Source organism: Crocodylus siamensis, chromosome 2, assembly GCF_052110815.1.
Source record: "Crocodylus siamensis isolate JL-2025a chromosome 2, ASM5211081v1, whole genome shotgun sequence".
Taxonomy (NCBI): Eukaryota; Metazoa; Chordata; order Crocodylia; family Crocodylidae; genus Crocodylus; species Crocodylus siamensis.
The window spans coordinates 197366912-197388506 of record NC_143396.1 but is presented as its reverse complement, the minus strand read 5'-3'; the positions used below and the strand labels follow the sequence as shown (position 1 = coordinate 197388506).

General features: G+C 43.3%; 1 protein-coding gene across 1 annotated transcript in view; it reads right to left on the bottom strand.

Annotated features, from left to right (window-relative positions):
* Window positions 1–20050, bottom strand: part of CSTF3 (cleavage stimulation factor subunit 3) — a 78776-nt gene extending 58726 nt beyond the window's left edge. The window contains exons 1-3 of the mRNA XM_090032786.1: window positions 19845–20050; window positions 4255–4356; window positions 4029–4124 (exon numbers count right to left, since the gene is read on the bottom strand). Coding sequence (XP_089888912.1) covers window positions 4029–4124; window positions 4255–4356; window positions 19845–19874 — 228 coding nt within the window. The 5' untranslated portion in view covers window positions 19875–20050. The remainder of the gene's footprint in view (window positions 1–4028; window positions 4125–4254; window positions 4357–19844) is intronic.
* Window positions 20051–21595: the final 1545 nt, after the last annotated feature.

The window sequence follows — 21595 nt, the reverse complement described above, 5'->3', positions numbered from 1 at the left end:
ACCAAGCAAACAGATTAAGGGTGTATTATACAACTGTTCCCAGACTCATGTGGTGTACATCACCAGAATACATTATTTTGTACTTCTATAGTGCATGCTAGTTAAGCATTCCTAATGCACTTAAATTGTGCCTCACAACAACCCTGTGAGGTAGGTATGTAGTTACAACCCTCTTTTAATCTGCAGGAAAACTATTTAAATAACTTACCCCAAGATGACACAGCAAGTCAGCAGAAGAGAAATATAATCCAGATCCAATAATTTAACATTTATGTTGGAGGATGCTGGAAACTTTAGGTTGCTTAATAAGATTAGCAAATAGACCTGCATGTGGATTTATGGAAGCAGCATGGTAGTTGTCCTTTTGTTGAAAGGCATCAAGGGGAACTCTTGACAATTTGAGGGTTTTAACAGTTGAAAAGAGAGAAATGATAGACTCGATCATTAGAGTAACTATTACTGTGCCATATCATTTTGAAAAAGGAGGCAGAATATATTAGCAAGTGACTTTTTTCAGCTTGCTACACAGCATTCAAAATTCCACCACTGTAGTGCTCATCAAATCGCTAAACCAAACTGCATTATCACAAACCCTAAATTGTCAAATACCAATCCCTAAAAATATTTTTGACAGTTACTCATTTCTCCCATTCCCTTAAGTCAGGGGGTCTCAAACTTTGCGATACTGTGACCCCCCAGTGGCTGATCAATAAGCAGGGGGTCCCCTGCATGCCCGCATGGCGGCAAAAGCAGAAGTGCCAGCAGCAGAAGCACCACAAGCGCACAGGTTTGCAACCCCCTTTTAAGTTGCTCACGAGACCCGAGGAGAGCGGTCACGACCCAGAGTTTGAGAATCCCTACCTTAAGTTTCCCTATTGTAGTTTTGGAAACAGGTGACATATTTTAGTAGGGTTTACATCTAGCAAAGAAAACTGGAAAAAAGAGAAATAAAGGGAAAAGCAGGAAGAAAAAGAAAAGATGTGTCTACAGTAGACTCAACTATGTGTGATTTTGACATAGGTATAAAAAGTGCACAAAAAATAATCAATTACTGAAGACAAAAGGAAATTTTAAAATACATGTTAAAAGGTATGTGGGACTTCCATAAAGTTTAAAAGGCTTTTACCTCTCACTTTTTCTTTTTTTTTTTTTTAAGTTTAACAAAGACATTCACTAGTGTTAACGGCCACTTGCAAAAGAATTGTTTTCCACTTTTTGCTTCTCAGTGATACATAAAAGCAAACTATAAAGAATTTTTTTAAAGAGGAAAAATGTTATGTTTGTGTTTTTGGATTAATCATCCTATCTGGCCTTTGACGAAAGGTGTAGGCTAAGGAAGACCAAAGACCTCAGAACTTTAGATAGATTCAAAATCTCCAGTTCCAGGCTGGCAAGGGCTTCTTTTTTGGACCATCCTAGAGAAACTTTCAATCAAAACATAAAGACTAAACTGGTAATTTCTGACAGGATCAAAACAATTAACAAGCAGAAAAAAAAAGTTTTAGGGTTCTCTCTGTTATAAAGCAGCAATAAAGAAACCTCAAACTAACTCTTCTAGTCCATCTCAGGTCACCCTAACAAACTTGTCTTGAGTAAATTTCAACTACACTGCTCAAAACATTTGAGAATAGTTCCATTTGAATTTGCTTTAAGGCCTTAGATTACGAGCATACAAGAAACATCGTAAAACACCACTCTGGCAATACCGCCAAGTAACCTGATTTACATGTTCATTTTTTTTCCCCACTAGACAGTTGGAATGGACAAAAATAATCAATTTCACATAAAATAATGCCTACAAAATGAACTTATAGTACTGAGAAGGCCAAATCAAACATTGTAGGTTTTCTAGTTCTCTTACTCTGTAAGCAGTTACAGAGACAGTTAGCAAGAAAGAAAGATACTGCAAGCCAAATTTGAAAACAGAATTTTGGTTTAAACATGTAAAGTTGCTTTAAGAGAAAAAGCTTGATGTATAACATACTCAGGACCCCCCCATGTCAAAATACTACAATCCACAGATGGAATTTTCCATCTTTTTTAATGAAAGAATTCTACATCCCATTTATGCTCTAGGTAAAATATGGTTAAAATACACCATAAGCATCTCTAGAATTACTTACTCTATGCCAAATCACATTACAGCAACACTCAGTTTCTGTACTTTGTAGGAGAAAAGCTCATCTTCCTTTGTACCCTAAACAGTTGTGGTCAACCTCTGAACCACAGAGCCATGTCATCTGACCCATGAGACTCCATACAGGTCCAGAAATTTGGCAGAGGGAGAACAGAATCTGGCATTACTTGTTGCTCCTCTGCTGTCAAATTTCTGGACTCACAGGAAGTCTCACAGGCCAGGAAACATGGCCCTGTCCAGAACATGGCAAGTGGGTCACTCCACAGCCACATCCAACAAAAGAAATCACACCAGTACAGAGATGACGCCCGCAGACCAACCCATGGCACCAAGTATGCATGGAATCCGGCCTGCGGACTGTCATTCATCCAACCAACAGGGTTAGAAGGTTGGGCACCACTGCCCTAACTTAACTGATCCTCATGCTGGTAAATACTCCTGGATTTTCCATTAAATTAAAAGGTATTGTTAAAATTTGGAAGAGGTAACTTGTCACAATAGCTGTGCAAAAAAGTTAAAAGAAAGATGTGGCATGAGATTTCTGAAATAACGCAAGAGCAACTTCTGGTGAAAGATCTGTAAGGCAGCACAGAGATTAGGAGGTCTCATTTACCTCTGTTTTAGGGAGATATTAATGAACAGTTCTAGCTCTAAACTACTCCCAGATAATAAGATGCTTTGAAAAACCCTGAGCTAAGGGCAAGGCCTAGCAAGGAAGGTATACGTAGGTGGGAAAGGCCAGCTAATGAACCCAAATATGGGATCTAAACCTAAAAAGCGAGAAAAAACTCAGAACCTAATGTTGGTGTATACACACCACAGATATGCATTCTATCAGCAACACTAAACTCTCCAATTTATAAAATATTACAGGGCCAAGTGTAGGATATATTAAGGAATATATGCTGAAATATGTTTCACACTTTACACCCAACTATAAGCAGCAATACATCCAATTAATTTGCAATTACAATGGACTCCCCATGGTTCCTATCTTTTTTGTATTACCTTTAGAATATCTAAAAGATTCAGCCATGTGGCTTGTTACTCTGGCTGCTGCCACTTCAGCAAATTCCAGATAAAGTATTTTTTTCTTTAAAAAAAAGGCTCAGCTAACTTATTTCTTCTCTCAGGAATAAACCCTTCTGAATCTGAAGAGTTGAATTTGTGGAATATTTCTCTCTATTTTAAAAACTTTTTAAAAATGCCTATGAAAAGCATGTGCATAAGCTATCAAATAGAAACAAAATGTTAAAAAAATAAAAAGAATGTCATGGCATCATTAAATAAATATTAGACTAATCTATAAGTGGGAACAAAAAAGCATCTGTGGTTGAGACATAACAGAATAGTTATATAAACTCTTGTAAATTTGCTGGCTTTAAGATTTAGTCATTGCTTATGAAAAACCATACATTTTCAAGAACTGTAATATCAGAAATCTTCCTTCCCACACCCTTCTGGCAAAAACTATATTCAGAAACATTCAAAATACACTAGGAAGCAAAATTATTAAAGATCCACACACTCATAAAAACCATTCAAATAAGTTGTACGTATGAACAAAAAAAATGAGTTCTAAATAAATGACACAGGAGGCAATAAATTGACACATGACAAGTAAATAAAAGGCTAAAGCACTCCAATACCATTGAAACTGTTTTAATGTTGTTGCAATTCCATAATGCAACAATCATCAACTCATAAAAAGACCCAAATATTTTAGAATTCATTTTAATTATTCCTTTGCACCTATTTTACAAAATAAAGGCAAGATATGTTTAATGCCCTCCTTTACCTCTATTTGTTTATGTACCTAACTCAGTTAGTTCAGAGTGTAAGCTTAAACTTCTCTTAAATGTTATATAAGAAAGAATGTTAAAATATTAACCTCTGCTTCAATGTACAGTTTCCAGAATCTGCCAGAACTGGGGAACTGGGCAACAAGGCGTTCATAGGTCTTCCGTGCTTTGTCTATAGGTTGATTCTAAAAATTGAAAATCAAAACAGCATTTACAGTATTATGATTTATGTAAATGTATATATTGATTTTACTCCAGAACCAAATAGTGTGAGTGGACCCATAGATAAGGAAATTTAATCCTATGTCACTAAACCTGTGCCTCTCGAATGAGAATGCTCCAAGCGTCAAGGTCATATGGATTTTCTTCTAATTTCTTTTCAGCCTTTTTCACTTTTTCTGGGACATATTCAGCAGCCTAAAAAAAGAAATAAACAAAAAAAAAAAAAAAAAAGCAAAGGCATAAGATTACACATAGCAGTCAAGAAGCTCAATGCCAGTTATTTCATGCATGCTAAATATCTCTGGATATACAAAAATACCTTGCCATTTTAGAAGATGCACTGAAAGAGAACATTTTTTAATGCAAAGCAAGTTCTCATTGCATTTACAATGCACTACTCAGTAGCAAAGTACTGAATATGTAAGAGTGAATTCTACGTTTAATTTTTAAACAGAAAACAGTTCAAATTATACAAATAGCATGCCCATACTACTGCACATACCGTAAGCAGTATATTTTCTACATCATAAACTGCTATAGATCTGACAAGATTGTTGAGCATGGACAATACTATCAAAAAGCAGACTCTGATACCAGTGAAGATGTAATTTTATTTTATTCCCTCACTTTTCCACAGATGTAATTTCACAGGCCTGCATGCAATTTGAGAACTGTATTTTCCTTCATGTTTTGTTCTTAGGAAAGCCTAAAATAATTCAGTTTAGAGTTTACAAGCTCCTAGCTTTACAGCTGTTTTGTTCTGTTGGCATAGCCATGATTACATCAGTTCTTTAAACCATAGCTTTGCTTATTCTCTCTGCTGCAGCAGAGGAGGCATCCTCAGGATCTTACTGCCTGCCTTATTCTATCTATCTGTTGGCCTTGCAACCTCTACTGATTCCTGGGAGGTATGAACCTGCAGAAGGGGCTGGATAACAACCAGCAGCCTGGTGTGGCACAAAGGTTGCCAACCCTTTCTTTAAGCCAGCCAGGGTGCTGGTAGATGGGGGTAGTGGGGGGGAAGGGACACCCAAAAAACACCAAAACAAAAAAACATGCTTTACCAGAGGCAGCAGCTCGTTAATTTGACCATATTCTGCAATGTCTGTATCCATCAGGTGCTTCAGCAGGGCTTTTTAGTGCTTTCATCTAAAGATGATTCAATCCACTATTAGATAAATGCATCATAAAAACCCTGCTGAAGTGCCTGATCTATAGTCATTGGGCTAGCCGGGTCCAACTAAACACAATGCCTCTTCTGGGCATATGCTGTGCTCAGCACGGGCACATGCAGAGTTTAAAATAAAGTGCTGCTTTTTTTTGCAGGGGTGGGCTTACATCTGTAAGCAACCCCAATGCACACCTATAAATTTAAAGGAAAACATGGTAAGTTTAGTAAGAATTTTTCACATTGTTCCATCAATGTTATATTAGCAACAATGAACACAGACTTTTGTACGGGCCAACAGTAAAACGAACCCTTGAAAGTGCAGCCTTTTTTGCTGCAACTCCGTCTAAGCAAGTTTTCTTTACTACCACAGAGTCTTAAAAGCAGCTGATAAATTTCCAAAACAAGATAAACTTAAACTTTCAGATAGACAGACTTTAGCCCAAGTACTGGACAAATTTCGGTATGATTCATGTGTATGAGGAACAGGGGATATAACAAATAGCTTGACTTTATTATTAAAATTACAAAAATGTTTATTTTAGTTGGGGGTTTTTAAAGCCATCTGTCCTGCAATCTGAAATGTACACTTCTGTATATTTAAATACTTGACAACTGACCATACAGAGAATTGTAGTACTAGATAAGAAACAAAAACAAATTTATAAACTGTGAGCTAGGCATAAGATGACCCAAAATCCATACTAGTACAAACCTAGAATGGCAAAAAATGTGATGCTTGGTTATGAAAATAGCCATCATCTCTCCTTATGAACCCAAAGGGGCTCATTTATAATCATTACTAAAGCAAAAGTCCACAGTCAAGGATGGATACTAAGGCTGTGTAAACCTTCAGTCGCTGACTCAATTCAGTGGAGATTGGGCCCAATTCAGCGGCCACATCTCTGAATCCAAATCGAATCAGAAGACACTTTAATCTCTCCAAATCAAATAGGAACCCTTCAAATCAATACAGACAGCTTCGATGATTCAGACAGACACACCTTTAAATTTTTTTTCTACATACCTCAAGGTACCAGGCAACTTTGTGAATGCTGAGATGGGGCTCTGGGGCAGATAGAGCGTCCCACCGGGGGGGGGGGGGGGGGGCAGGCAGCTGTCATCCCCATTGCACTCGGCAGGGGACCCAGAAGCAGACCAGAAGCACTTCCAGTCCACTTGCTGACTGCTGCAGAGCATGCGTGAGGGATCCCCCCCGCCATGCACCCCAGCTCAGCAACTAGTGCCTCCTGGGTCTGGATGGGGGGGAAAGCACCTGGGGTTCCCTGTGCGCTTGGCAGCAGACCTAGAAGTGGATCAGAAGCATTTCTGGTCCACTTCCAGGTCCCCTGCCGAGCATATGGAGCGCCCACCCTGTGCTCCTGCAAGACACTCCATCCACCCTACCATCTCAGCATTCATGAGCTGCGCCTGGTACATCAAGGTATGCAGGAAAAAAAAACAAACAAAAAAAAAAAAACACACACCACACAAACCACTTAAAGCTGCATCTATGGCCAAACGGCAGATTCTCCGCATCAGCATCGAATCTTCAGATTCGGATTCAGCCGAATCAACTACAGCCCAATTCACACACCCCTAATGCACACATACATTTGGAGCTGTATCCAAAAAGGCAGAAACTCTCCTGTTCTGTTACGTGTGAATGAGCCAACAACAATGCAAACATCTACCTCTCCAACTTTAACACTACCTCATCTAGGGTTAAAAATAAAGCAGTTCTGCTCAATTTTAATTGTTCATACATAACATAGAATCTAAGTACACCCCAGGGAATTACGCAATTATGTGCCTGTATAATTTTGCAGCATAAAACATGACTGCACAGTCACCTAATATCATGCAATTCCCTGGGATGTAGCTGGTGTGTGGAAAGGGGAACTCCTGGTGGCAGGAATCGGGGATTGGCATGGGGGTATGTGTAGGGTTTGTGGGTGAATGTGGCCCCCCCCACCACACAGTGCACAGCCTGTCTCCAGCAGCAGCAGCAGGCCCTCAGGGCACTCCTGGCTGGGGCAAGCAGAGCCCTCGGCAGTGCATGGCTCCAGTAAATCCTGGGGGCTGCACATGGCTCCTGCCTGCAGTGCTACAAGCCCCACATTGGCATGGAGCTAGCCTGGTTTGGTCCAAAAGCATGCACCAGCAGGCTGGGCCAGCTCTGTGCTGCCATATGCAGCCCCCAGGATTTGCTGTAGCTATGCACTGCTGGAAGGGCTCTGCCTGCTCTGGCCAAGAGCACCCTGAGGACATGCTGCCTGCTACTGCCACCAGCAGTGGGGGCTTTGTGTGGGGGAGTTGGAGGAGGGCATGCAGCAGTGTGGGCTGTGCTTGGGGGGAGGGGGTGGGCTGCAGCAGGCAGAGCATGGCATATGGCAAGGGAAGCTGTACTGAGGGACTTACACCCCCCACAAACCCTATACACCGCCCCCCACATGCACTTGAAGTATCTGCATATATTTCTAAAGAAGGTTCAAATAGTGTTATATTTAGTTTAATTTGTAAGAAAAATAAAAATGTACAATTTTGATTTTTTCTAAACTTAATTCTCTGGGATGCATCTAAAAGCTGCTGCCTTTGCAATGTGACAGGGATGTTAGCTCCCCTTTTGAAACATTCAAATGCCTCTGTGTCTACATCCTTTACTGTATTGCAATACACCACCAGAAGAATTTAGCAGTCTATGTAAACCAGCTAACATCCCTGTCACATACCACCCCACCCCACCCCTAGCATAGTTATTCAAAAGAATACAAATTCCAGGTAATATTAACAAGTCTTGAACCAAGAAAAGAACAGGGACTCCTGCTAAAACCATCTGCGTAAGACTCTGCAAACCCCAAATGGAACACTGCAAGTTCCCCAAGTTGACTAGAAAAACAAACACATAGGCTTGGCAGGATTCAGTTTTCATTGCTAAACGTTGATTTCACCTCACATATGCAGACCAATGAAAAGAAATATTTCCACTGGTAATAACTGAAATGTATAGAAAGAGGATACAAGAAAAAAAAAAAAAAAGAATCTGGGACAGGGTAAGGAAATCTAGGACAGGGTGCATGAAAATACAGGGACATGAAAAAGCTACCTGACTACATATTTGAAACACAGTTCCCAATTTAAGCTAGGAGCAAGTTACAAATATTACTAATACACAAACAAGGACTGAATTAATGATAAAGGAATATATTACAAAAATTCTATGCACAACATATTGCAAATTAAAAAGGAAGCTGTGTAAAACCTTTGGAGAGGAAAGCTTCCAAAGCACAGACAACTGAATACTAGAAACTTTATCCAGAAACAAAACACGACCAAATATTGAAGTTGAAGTCAAATTAGACTGCATTAACAAAGATATTTTTAAATCAACAATTTACTATTCAGAAATTGTTATTTTGACAACACTATTTTTAACTTAAGCCAACTAAAATTTGTTAGTCTAGATCAGGGGTTCCCAACCTGTGGTATGCGTATCCCTGGGGTATGCAAGATATCTTTGGGGGATATATGGGAGAAACTATAAAGGTGGAGTTCATTTTCATTATAATAATAAATTGGCATTTAAGGGGTTAAAATATAAAACATGCTGGTAGGGGTACATGGGCAGCTGGTATATCTGGAAGGGGGTCTGCAACAAGAAAAAGTTTGGGAACCTCTAGCCTTAGACTACACAAGCATAAAGAAAAGATATTGCGCTATTTTTTTGCCCATGGAGATTAAGGTTGCGTTTACTTTCCAAGCACTCCATGATATATTGCACAAGCAAAGCTCTTCTGGTGTAGGTGGACCAATGTTAGCAAAATTACTTTGTTTCAGAGTACATATACTATTATTACCCACCTACAGAGCAAAAGGCTATGTCCATAAAACTACAGTTTTACCCATACAACGACATTCACATTAAATGGATTCTGGCAGCACAGCTTCATCAGTAACAGACCACTTCTAAGGAGGATAACTTTGCCAGCAGAAGGCCCTAAAATATGTAACCCATGTCTCTAAATTAGTCTGTAGGCTGATGGCTGTACCACAAACGCACAATCCCAACAATGTTGCACTATTTTTAGGAAAATGATGCAAGACCACTCTAAAATTTGGGTAAGAGAAGAAAAACAACCTCCACTGGGTTTGCAGCTGGGTGTTTGGGGGCAGGGGGAAGGGGTATTTTCCTTGCAAATAAAAAAATAGCCCAAGTCAATTTGATTTTTTCCCAAACAAAGCAAAATTTCACACATCCAACACAAGCTGCATAGAGCATGTATGTAAATCAGTCCACTACAGTAAGGTAAACGGATTATATACGGTACACTAATCCAGCAAAGCTGAAATCAATGGATTGTTCTGTTTGGTACTTGGGGAGTGTGTGTGTGGGGGGGTTATGCTAGCTTCAGTGAAGGCAGTTTCAAAATGACATACTACTGCCAAGTGCTGGAATGGCTGCTGCAGCCATGTAAATCCAGGAAAAATGCCAAAAGGTTATTCGACTCCTTGTACAGTTGAGAGATGCAGACAAGATTTCAAGTACCAACTACGCTTCCTCATTTGTGAAATGATACCGGTACCTAAAATGTTGTCTAATACCATACAACTGACCAATTATAAAAAAAGTTGTCATAAAAGTGATTAAAGGAGCATTTAAAAAGGCACTATCTGAAATATTGTACCCATTATAGTTAGAATCAGAGTATAGAAAAGATTTATTTTTTTGCATGATGTACAACTATATATAATCAAGTGTCTCCTGTATATTCAATGTAACCCCTATCCAGAAATGGTAATGTAAACTTTTCACCAAGTTATTCCACTGTATTTCATAAAATCTATCAGACGTATAGTTTCAGCCATGCTTAATGTCTGCAGTTTCACAGTCCAAACTGGTCAGTTACCCTTCTGGTGTGCTGCTTTGGTCTCTGACACATTACATTTAATACCAGATTAACAAGTTAATCATGCCTTAAAAATTGTAATTGGCCACATATGCAAACCATTCAAGGAGCGATAATGCAATAAACAAGCTACCAAGTTATTCCCCATATAACAGAACACATGTGGCTTGTTTGTATTATGCCTTAAATTGAAGGTGTGGCCAAGACCTGTCAAAACCCCATGCAATGCCCAGCTGGATGGCACAGGGGTTCTGACAGGTCCACGTTTATGGGGAGCTGCTGCAGCCCAATACCAGACTTCCTGTGTACTGGGAGCCGTATAAAATCTATGGGTCACCCAGCCAAGTAGCATACAAGATTTCGACACATCTAGCGTAGCAGGGCAGGAATACACAACAGCTGGAAATAAAGGATTAGATTCCATCACATCTTAAAATCTGTCAGGGGCCTTTCATACTGAAAAGTAGAAGGTAAGAATCTTGGTGAGGCATATACTATAAAACCACAATAACTGGCAGTGACAAGCAACTGTTTTATTCAAAACTTCTGTAGTTCTTCCAAATGGCTTGCTCTAAAGACCCTTTTAAAAAGGTTACGTAACTTCTGAACTCAACATGAGTCTGCAAGAGACGCCAAATGCTCCACACTAAACATGCTCCACTATGTCCAGTCACCTTCATGGAAAATAGGAGGAATATCTACCTCTGCAACATCAAAGAGCAAATCTAACAACTTACTATTGGTTTTTGTGAAGGAATGGATTTCACAGGGCATAAAAAGATCAGAAGGCAAAGTGTCATTTCAAATTTATATTTGGTGAAAACATGTTTGGCCTTTTAAAACTACCTATTTTGAGGGGACATCAACTTAAACAGTCAATTTTAAGAGCTGTTTTAAGTTTCCTTAAAACCACTTCAAGTAATCACTGAATGAAGACTACACGAACAAGGATAGGGAACCTACAAGCAAACTACCAGATAGTTAACATTTTCAGATTTTAGCTTTCCATAATGATAACTTCAATTTCACTGTACCTTACTATTCATTTACCACTGAAGATGTTAGCGGGGCACAATTCATAGTCCTACACAGGCTACAAGGTAGGGTTAAGGCCACTGACAGTATAATTAAAGCAATAAACTAGCTTTTCAGTCACTAAATGCTATCCTACACAGTTTTTATGACTATGTACACAGAAAAGGTTTTTTGGTATAACTGGTTGTAAATCAATAATTCATACCATAATTATACCACGAAAACATTTTTATTTCTAAGAAAGGGAATATATAGAATAGATGGGTTCCCCCCACTACTTCATACATACTGAACTAGAAAAAAAGGCACTCACTCCAAAGTACATTTCCACACAGACAGCTCTTCCAGATCACCTACAGTACTTTAAATCCACAGTCTACTGTTCCAGGATAGCTGATGGTATGGATAAGCCTAACTCTGCTGTCTCAGTTAAATGCACATTACTTCAGGTACGGACTGCATCCCCACAAAACTGGAAAAACATCTCCTGCTTGTACATCTCTGCAAGTTGAACATAGTTAAAACTATACCACTGTTCACACAATTCAGAACTCAACTAATTTAAAATAACTGAAATCCCCACTTCTGCCTTCCAAGACTGGGCCATGATGGGTCAAGATACTGTTTTTGTACACAGGTCATAACCAAAAATGAAACCTGCAGGCAATCTAGCCCAATCCTACACCAACAGCTCTCTCTCACTCTGTATTTTGATATCCTAACAAAATCTGTCTTTAAATTAGCTCAAATTAAAGGCTCAAAATTTATCAACTGGAAGGCTATTCCAGATATCTCAACACTGTATCAAAACTGGGACCTGGTTACAAACAGTTTGTTTACTTATGACACCAAATAAGGTCTGCATAATCAGGCCAGAAGCTTCAATACTTCACGATACCCATTCCTCCAACTTCGTCATCCCATCCAAAGGGATGTCACAGTCCCTCATCCCATCCAAAGGGAGACTTCTGTGTACTTGCCTTTCAAATGCCTCACCTACACAATTCTACAAGTTAAGGTTTGCTTTCAATGTTACATTTTGTACAAAATAGTTTTCTGAATTAAATAGTATTTCTGGCTCCTTTTAAAAAACAAGCTAATAAATTTATTAAATCCTGCATGCAGAATCTATTAGTGAAGGTTAAGCAAAGCAATTCCAGCTGTAGTATGCTTACTAGCATTTGATCCACAGGCTGCTGAATGCTTGTTAAGTAGGGAAGCAACACAGCCCTGCATAATCTTAAAAAGATTCAACTGTTTGCCAAACTATTCTTTATATTATTGTCCAGAAGAACAGCTGCAAAAGTTTCAATCATGATGATTAGGTTTCTGTATGGTTCTCAACATCACTTAAACTGAGTATCAAACATTCACCCTCAAAGTAGTGAAGGATTCTACTTTACAGGTGGGGACCTATACAGCACAGGAAGGCTGACCAACTTGCCTGAGCTCACACACAAAGACTTCTTAGACTGGGAAACACTCCAGGTTCCAAAGTCAGCCCAGTGTCACACAACCATTTTTCCTTTTAGGTCTCCAGTACATTAGCCTGTACAAGATAAAGGGAGGCACAGTTCTTCTCCAAAAATTTTACAGTTTAAATTATATTAAAGGAAGAGTGAGGAAGAGCATAACAGGAGCAAGAACCATAGAATCACACTCGCACAACCTGGGGGTACTTGCATTTAAAAGCTTTCAAAGTATCTGCCACAGTTAAACATCCACAAAATTAGAGCTCTTTAACTGTTTATCTAAAGTTATAGAATGACTCCACAAGAGGCAAATATAGGTAGACTATAGGGTAGAAAAAAAAAACTTACAGGTAGGGGTGCACCAATAAAGATTTTTTGGGCCAATATTGATGGCCCATATGGCTCATTAATAAGTCAGCCAATACCAATATTCAGCTTGGCAGCTTGGAGAGCAGCATTGGGCTGGCAAGTCTGTGGGGGGAGGGAAGAGGCATGGGAGGGCAGATCAAGGCCCCTGCAGTGAGGGACAGAGTGGGTCTGAGGAGATGCTGCCCAGCCAGGGCAGACCACAGGACGGAGCCACAGGCAGTTCATCTGAGGGGCATGGGAACAGGGCTGTGGCTCCCACCGCTATGTGTACCCCCTGATCTCTGTGTGGGGCAAAGGCAGGCTGGGGCCAGCAGTGACACCAGGCTTTTCCTGGCAGAGGGCTGGGCCAGGGTTGCATTTGGGGCAGGCAGCAGCAGTGCTAGAAGGGTGGTTGAGGGGGTAAGCTATGGTGACTTTTGTGGTGGCTGTAGCCCACCCCATAACCCCCCTACCCCACACCGCCACAGCCCTCCCCAAGCGCAGTCCCGGCCCAACCCCCTTGCTAAGAAGAGCCCAGTGCCACCCCCCACGGCAGCCCACCCTTGCCCCACACACAGATCCAGGGGGGCAACAGGATCTGCCCTCCTCGCCCCACATCCCCTGGACCAGCCTCTCATGGCCCCCTCCTTTGCCACACCCTGGCAAGGCAGCACCTGCCCCTGCCCCTGCCCCACTCCCTCCTTCACCACAGAGGCCTTGATCTAAGCCCCCAACCCCTTCCCACCCCACACCCCCAATCTACCAGCCAGACACTGCTCTTCAAGCTGTTGGGCTGGCTGAGTACAAGCTGTGGCTCTGCACATGCACTCAACATTATCAGCCACATCAATCAGCCTTTTCTGGCTGCTGATAACATCAATTTTCCTTTTATTGGTACTGATACAATATGGACCGAATAATCAGTGCACCTCTACTTACAGGTCATTTTACTCACACTGATCCATGCCTAAAGGCAATGTGAAAGCAAACAAATAAGTTTGTAGTAAAAGAAGGCCATTTGACAATCAAGACTAGCAGCAGACAAGAGATAGTACACAAATGCTGAAATGGATTTTTCACCAGCATGTTCTGCATGCTGCATAAGCCAGCTGTGATCCATCTCATAGCCAGCTCTTATTACAGAGCATCAAGAATACACTGAAAACATGATACAATCCAGCACTTAAGAGTAACAATTCTTAACCACAGCATCTTGGCACGCTGGGGTGCCTTGAGATGCTTTCAAGGGTGCCACAGGTCCCATCATGCAATATTAGTACTGTGAAGGAGGTATGCACACCTAACAAGATAAACCCAGATATTTCAAGTAGGAATTCACAGTGTTAAACACATGAACAACAAGTGCCGCCAGTGGCTGGGGGGGCACGGCAGTGCTGGTAGTGGCGGAAGCATAGTGGCAGTAAGCAGGGAGCCCCTGCAAGCAACCACAGCACTGTTGGGGGGGGCCAGCAGTGGCAGTGATCGCTGACTGCCCACAGACGTCACTGGCGGGGTCGGTGGTGGTGGGGGTGGCCAGCAGAGACCACCCACAGGTGCTGGCAACACCTTTTCGTAGGGGGTGCACCACCATGCTCAGGGGGTGCATGTATGCATCGCCAATGGTTAAAAACATTCTGACCTGTAGCAGGGAACTTGGAAAGACCACAACAGAAGAATTGCTTAAAAAACAGATGAAAGCTAATAACTAGCATTTTCTAAAAGGTACGTTAATTTAACAAGGGGTACCAGGAGTCTAAAAAAGTTAAAAACCACTGACTTAGAGGTACCTGAAAGCTAAGGCACAGTCTAGCACAGGGGAGGGCAATTATTTGGGCCCATGGGCCACGTAAGCAGTTCTGGGGAGCTGCTGCAGGACAGTCAGTACCCACCCTATCCACCCCCCCACAACATAGCCTGGCACCCATGCACCCTGCGGCTCCTTCCCACCACCAGCACACAGCCCAAGACCCAACTCTGGTTCACACCACACCTGCTCCAGACTCACCCAGGCTGGAGCGGACCAGCCGGAACCCACTGCACGGCCCAGACCCTAGCCCACTCCGGATCGCAGACCCATGCTGAGCAGCAGCTGGGCACAAGCTGCTGCCCAGTGCAAGGGAAAAGTGGCCCTCACCACTGCCAGTTCCTTCTTGCTGCAGCTGCCCGGAGCCTCCAGGCTGCCCTGTAGCTCCTCTCTGCCACCTTCAAGCCACCTAGCAGGGCAGCAGTGCAGAAAAGCCACAAAGTAGCCCAGGCACAGGTTCCAGCAGCTGCAGCAAGAAGGTCCTGCTAGTGGTGAGGGGAGGGGCTACTCTTCCCCCACACCAAGCAGCAGCTTCCGCTCAGCCACCACTGTTCCTGCTGCTCAGCATGAGTGGGTGAATCTGGACCAGGCCAGGGTCAGGGCTGTGCTGCAGGTCCCTACCAGTACCATGGGGCTGGGGCCAGCAGTGGTGGCAGCCAGAAGGAGCTGCTACTTTCCAGGCTGCCAAGAAAGGTGGTCCAGCTGCAGAACCACCCCACCCCAGGTGGCAGCAGGGTGTGCCATGGGCCAGATGGCACCTGGGCCAGGTGGGACCAAAGGACCTGCTGCAGGCCAGAAAGTCTCTCTATGGGCCACTCCTGGCCCAGAGCATAGGTCAGCAACTCGCAGATAATGAGCTGGATCTGGCCTGCCAAACCAACACATCAGTTTTTCAGTGGCAGGGGGATTCTGCAGTATTTGCACCACACACATTCCAGCAGCGTTTCAACACCATGGTAAAGCAGCAGGGGCAGTAGCCACCCTGGGACTAATTTTAATTATTTCAGGCCACTACTCAGGCATAGAGCAATCCTGTAACTACTCTATAACCTCCAAGGAGGAGGTAGCAAGTCAGCAGTTAGAACACAACCTCCACCTAAAAACAGGAAGGTCTGATTGTTCCTCCATTTCACCTCAGTTCAGTAGAGATGGGTTGCAGTTGAGGATTATCAAATTCTTTAAACTGGGAATGAGAAAGGAAGTATAGCTGAGAACACAGACATGGAAGCAACCATCCCAAAAAGTAGGAAGACACAAATTTGGCAGGTGGGAAAGTTATGTTATTTCTGTTTTTAATCTCAGGTATCTTTAGTTTTGAAATGTATACTTCTTTTATTACTGAAATGGTAATCAGACATTCTACTTTGATCCAGACGACTGAAATAAAACCCTATTACATTCTCATCCCATGCACCACATTTACCTACATACCCCCCACAGATCTTTTCCCGAGATAAGCCTTCCGAGGTCAGGGTACTTGACTTAAGCAGGGAAGCTGATTCTCTTTGTTGAAACTGAAGCATAAAGACACTGTTCTGCAAGATGGCTGCCAGTTTCTCTGGAACAGCAAGCAGGAGGGGCAGAGTCCAGCTATAACCCTTTCACATCAGCTCAAACTGGCAGCAGTTTTTGACTGCTCATTCTGGAAAAGTTCTTCTTCCCTATATCCCACCTTCCAAAAAACAAGATGCAGGTCTTATTTGGGGTCACGTGAGAAAACTGTATTCAGAAACTTGGAAGTAGCAATCATAGACACAGATAGTTCTGTTCTCAAAAATCATTCCAAAACCCTATGCAGGTGCAAACACCTAACCAGCAGTTAACATTTTCAGAAACAAAATGGACAGAGGCATTCAAGTCACCTACACAATTTTTTTAAATCTTATCCAACATGCTGAAAAAATGATACTCTTATCCTTCAACTAGATTCACAGGAAAAATCCTGTTTTTGCACACTGCCCCACTGAACTATGTTGTCCTTGATAGGACAACACAGGAAACTGGTGGGTACACTAACTTGGATTAAGTTAAACCGGGGCGGGCAACCTATAGATCATGCACCACAAGTGGCACACAAAGACTCTGTGCGAGGTACACAGTAACCAGTTGGGAGATAGGGTGAAGAACAGAAAGAGCAGCAACAATTAGGCTGGGGGCAGGGACGGATATGGCACTGAGGGTGGCATACATGCCCAGAAAGTGGAACTCTGTCAAGTTAACCGACCATGACTCAAAAACACTTAGAATTAAGCAGAATAAGGAAAAGATTTTATTACTAACCTTCAAGACAAACTACACCTACCAACTTCAAAACCTTACATGATTTAGGTCATAAATAACACTCAAACTACACATGCGTAAAAATCCAATACATAAATACAGGAACAAGCCTCATCAATGCTAGACAGTTTTAAGAAAAGATTTTTAGTGATGCATCTAGTAGCAGAACTGGTTTGAGAGCTAGTGTAGACAAAAATTCAGACTGTATTTTTACCATTGTACTGTACACACTTCTCTTGCTAGAAGTAGTCAAACTTGTGGTGGGTCCAAAAGGATTTCTTTTCAATGATTCTTTGAAACATACCATGTCAGTAAGTTAAGAATGCTCATTCAGGACTTGGGCTCTATAGATACTAAATGAAAATACTTTCCCTCTTATAAAAATCTCACTTTAAAAACTAAAGTTGATAACTTCAACACACCTTCCACAAGGAATAATTTGTGAAATTCCTTTAGCATTAAAACTCTTCATCACAACAGTTCCTAAACTAGGGGTCAAACTGAAAGCATGGTGACAAGCCTCACCGAAATTCAGCTGGAAAAGCTGGTCTCACACTATAAGTGAAGTTGCATACCTGGAAAGATTGGAAGCCATTGCTTTGTGGCATGGTCACACGAGAACAAGTATGCCAAGGTGAGTACCTTTAAGAACAGAACTCTCTTCATTGTAAGCACAGTTTCTTAACAGTCTTGTAGTAGAAGAAAGAGACAAACAAGTCATGGCCCAGTAATACCATGTTTTCTTGCATGCAACAGACTTTTCCCCAAAAACATCAGCTGCTGGAAATTGGGGTGCATGTTTTAAGCAAGAAAACATGGCAACAACAGCTTCTGAAGAATGAACCTCTAAAGGGGCAAAAGTAATGCTGCTCTTAATGCACAGAGGGCAGCACAGTAAGTATGTGGACTCCCCGGCTGCTGGCTGGAAAATAGGAACCTCCCCTTCTCCAGCCAATGAGGCTTTAGTTGCAGAAGCTGGGACACTTCCGTATTTCTTTAGTGGTGCCAAAGTAGAGGCTAGGATCAGACCCTCAACTAGCCTGGCAAGTGATGCCTACTACCCACCTAGCTCTGCTTGAGAAGGGAAGAGTGGTGCACCCTGAAACTATAGGATTAATAGAGCAGCCTTGATGTTTTTGCTCCACCATTACTACAACTACCCACGTTTTCCCTGGGAGGAGAGAAAAAAACTATTACTCACCTATATTTTCAAAGAAAGGGTTTTTTCCAGCCTTTCAGAAGAAAGGCAAGCATCTTATTTGGGGACATGTTGTATATCAGAAAATACAGTATTGTGCCTTCTCAGGTTAAATTTCAGTAATGATGTATACACATTTCACAATTTAAAAAAAAAAAAAAAACTTTCGGAAACAATTTTGTTAATTTTTAAAGGGAAAATCTTAATCGCTCTCCTGAATACCAAAACATAGTGGGGTACTTAAGTAAGTGCTATAGGAAAAACTGCCCCAGACCCTGCCTTGGTACACAGGGATGTGTGGGGAGAGGGCTGGGAGACAGGAAGCTAGAAGTTGGCACTTCCAGTTTGCCCTGGGTCCCCAGTGTATCCTTACACTACTGTTAAACCATTGAAATCAGAATTGGTACAGGAGCACTAACATCCTATTACAGCAAATTTTACTTCTTGGAACCATTTCCCTTGTGAACAGATTTAAATGTGAAAAGCACTGTACTGTGAAAGGGACAAGATGAAGTCTGTTACACCGCCCTGCCAAAAGCCAACTGCCTTTGTTTTTTAAAACGGATCAGAATCTAGACACACCACATTTAAATAACGGATTTCCCCTGTCTGGCAAACTAGCACCCCTACAAAGTGAGCGTGTTACTTAACACCAATGCTTGGTGCTTTACCCTCCGCTCTGAAGCAACAGTGGAAAAAGCTGACATAAAATTAGGCCATTTCTCTGAAAGTGTTTAGGTGACAGCTAACATCCTAACCCGCTAGGTTCCCTGCCCTCAATTTAATTGCTGCTTCAGAAAGCAAGCGTTTCCCCTCAACACGAAAATAAAGCACTGCTCTGACAAGGAAAGCCCCACCACACATTCAAATTAAAGCTACACAGAAACCAGCGATACAGTTGTTACACATTTCCCAGCACTAACTTGGCAGCTGGCTCACTCCACAGCCGGAGAGTTAAGGTGCGACAACTACTGGCACATGTGGTTTAGTTCAAACGTACCGACCAGTTCGTGGTGTCAGATATCCAAATGTAGCAGGGGCCCTGGGGGACCTCTCTCCAACAACCCAAAGAAAGAAGTTTGCTGCTATTAGGAAAGGGGCGTGACACCCGGAGTAGGTGGTGCCACATCTGGATGGCTTGTGGCTGGTTCACACACACCAGCACCAGAGCTGCGGGGGGGGGGGGGGGCGTGCCACACTCCGAGGCGCTGCAACACGCATGAGGTGGGGAAGACTGAAGGCTGCCTGCACAGGGAAGGGGCAAGGAAGCGAAACCAATGCCTCTCTCCATTGCGTGGGCGGCATCCAAGCCGCCCCCCGCCCCGGTGCCACACCGGGGCAGCTTCCCCAGCGACTCCAAACGCTGCGGGGTCGAAACCTGCCCTCGGGGGCCGCAGTCCCACTCCCGCCCACGCCTCGGACCCAGCCCGGCCGCGCCTCCGGGGGGGGGGGGGGGCCAGGCCGCGCTCACCTGGTCGCCAGTGCCTCCTTCTCCGGACATGGCGAGTTAAAACGGGCCCCACCCCCCCGCAGCGATTAAAAGAAAAAACCCTCTTTAAAAACCGGCTGCTGCCGTCGTCCCTGCCACCCCAGCGGCTCCCCGGGCCCCGCCAGCCGCAGCGGCCGCCTGCAGCAGCCCAGGGAACAAAATGGCCGCCTCGCCGCCCCCGTCCGGCTTTCACAAGCTGGGTTGCGGGAGGGGGAGCGCCCCAGCGCGTGGACTGCCGGGAGGGGAGGGGGCGCGCGAGGGCTGCTGGGAACCATAGGCAAGCAACCGGGAAAGGAAGAAGCGGGCGGAGTGACGTCAGACACACGCCACCCAACTCCAACACGCAGCTTCGGTGCGGAAGTGATTTAAATCGCTGGGACTGTTGCTCCCCTGGAAAAGGGGTGGGGCTTAGAACCGCCGGCTGTCCTGCCCCTGTCCCTTCAGCGCTCATGTGCGCAAGTACTGCTGGGTGTGCGGTAGTTACTGTATTTGTGCAAGACTTTGCACTCTGGTCTGATATACAACCACTCAGTAATAGTGTTCAACGTGCTTGGTACGTTTTGGAGGCGGCTCATTGATGGAGCCTATGCAAGACTCAAGTCCCTCTTTAAGGAGTCTTAACGACTTTTGGGCTTGCTGTCAGCACTTGCTTGCCCCAAAATAAATAAATGCTTCACTTTTCATGACACGGATCTTACTCACTCACTGGCACCTTGCAGTGAGCAATATAACGTACAGAAGAAAAAGACTTATGTGTATATTTTATGATGTACAATAGTTTTTCAGCAAATACAATCACTTTCAGCTACCAGTACAATGATCTCATATTTAAGACCTGGCAAGGCTGTTCTGGGCTGAATGGAGGCAGGAGCAGCCCCAGCCAGAGCAGAGCTCAGTGTTACCCTATCCGGTGCCCTGGCATTGTTCCTGGGGAGGCAGGACATGAAGGCACCCTCCACAGCTGTACCCAGAGGGAGGGGAGCTGACCACATTGCCCTCCCTGAGGGCTGCCTAAAGGAGGCCTCATGCAGGGGGGTTGCTGTGCACCTTCCCCACAAGCCCCCACAATAATGATGCATAAAGCGGTTTGTTTCTCTGGAGGCCACAAAAATCACAGACACACACTCGTTAGATGGCACAAAAGGTGTATTTGCAAATAGGGTCAGAGCAGAGTCAAAAACTCAGATTACTCTGAACCCACCAAGGAATTTTGCAGGCTGTATTTATCTTTTCCCTCCTGGGCACGTGTGCAGAAACAGGAACTCTTACAGCTCACTTCCGTTTCATACAAGCATACATGTGGTTACATCACTACATACATCGCATGTATAGTATAATTAACTACTTAAGTATGCAGGGCGGAGGGGTAAATATGCATCAACTAATTAAGCATGCTCAGAGACTACTATAGGTCACCAACCCCCCCCTTTCAAAGACACAGTCAGTTGAATTCCAGCTTCTGTAATCTGTATGAGAAAGGCTAGGGAGAAGCTGGGGGAGAGTCCGCGATTTAGCATAAGAAAAGCTGTGGCAAGGCTGGGAAAGGAAAAAAGTCCTTGGCAGTGTTTCTTTCTTATCGGGTACAAGATGCAAGCTGTGCATTTCTAACAATACTCCATTTCTAACAATAATGTGGAGTGAAAACACAAATTTGGGGCAGGGGAAAGGCGGGAAAATGGTGCCCACTGTCTCTGGCACCTCAGGGAGGTCGATCCACTGGAGAAGACAGGCAA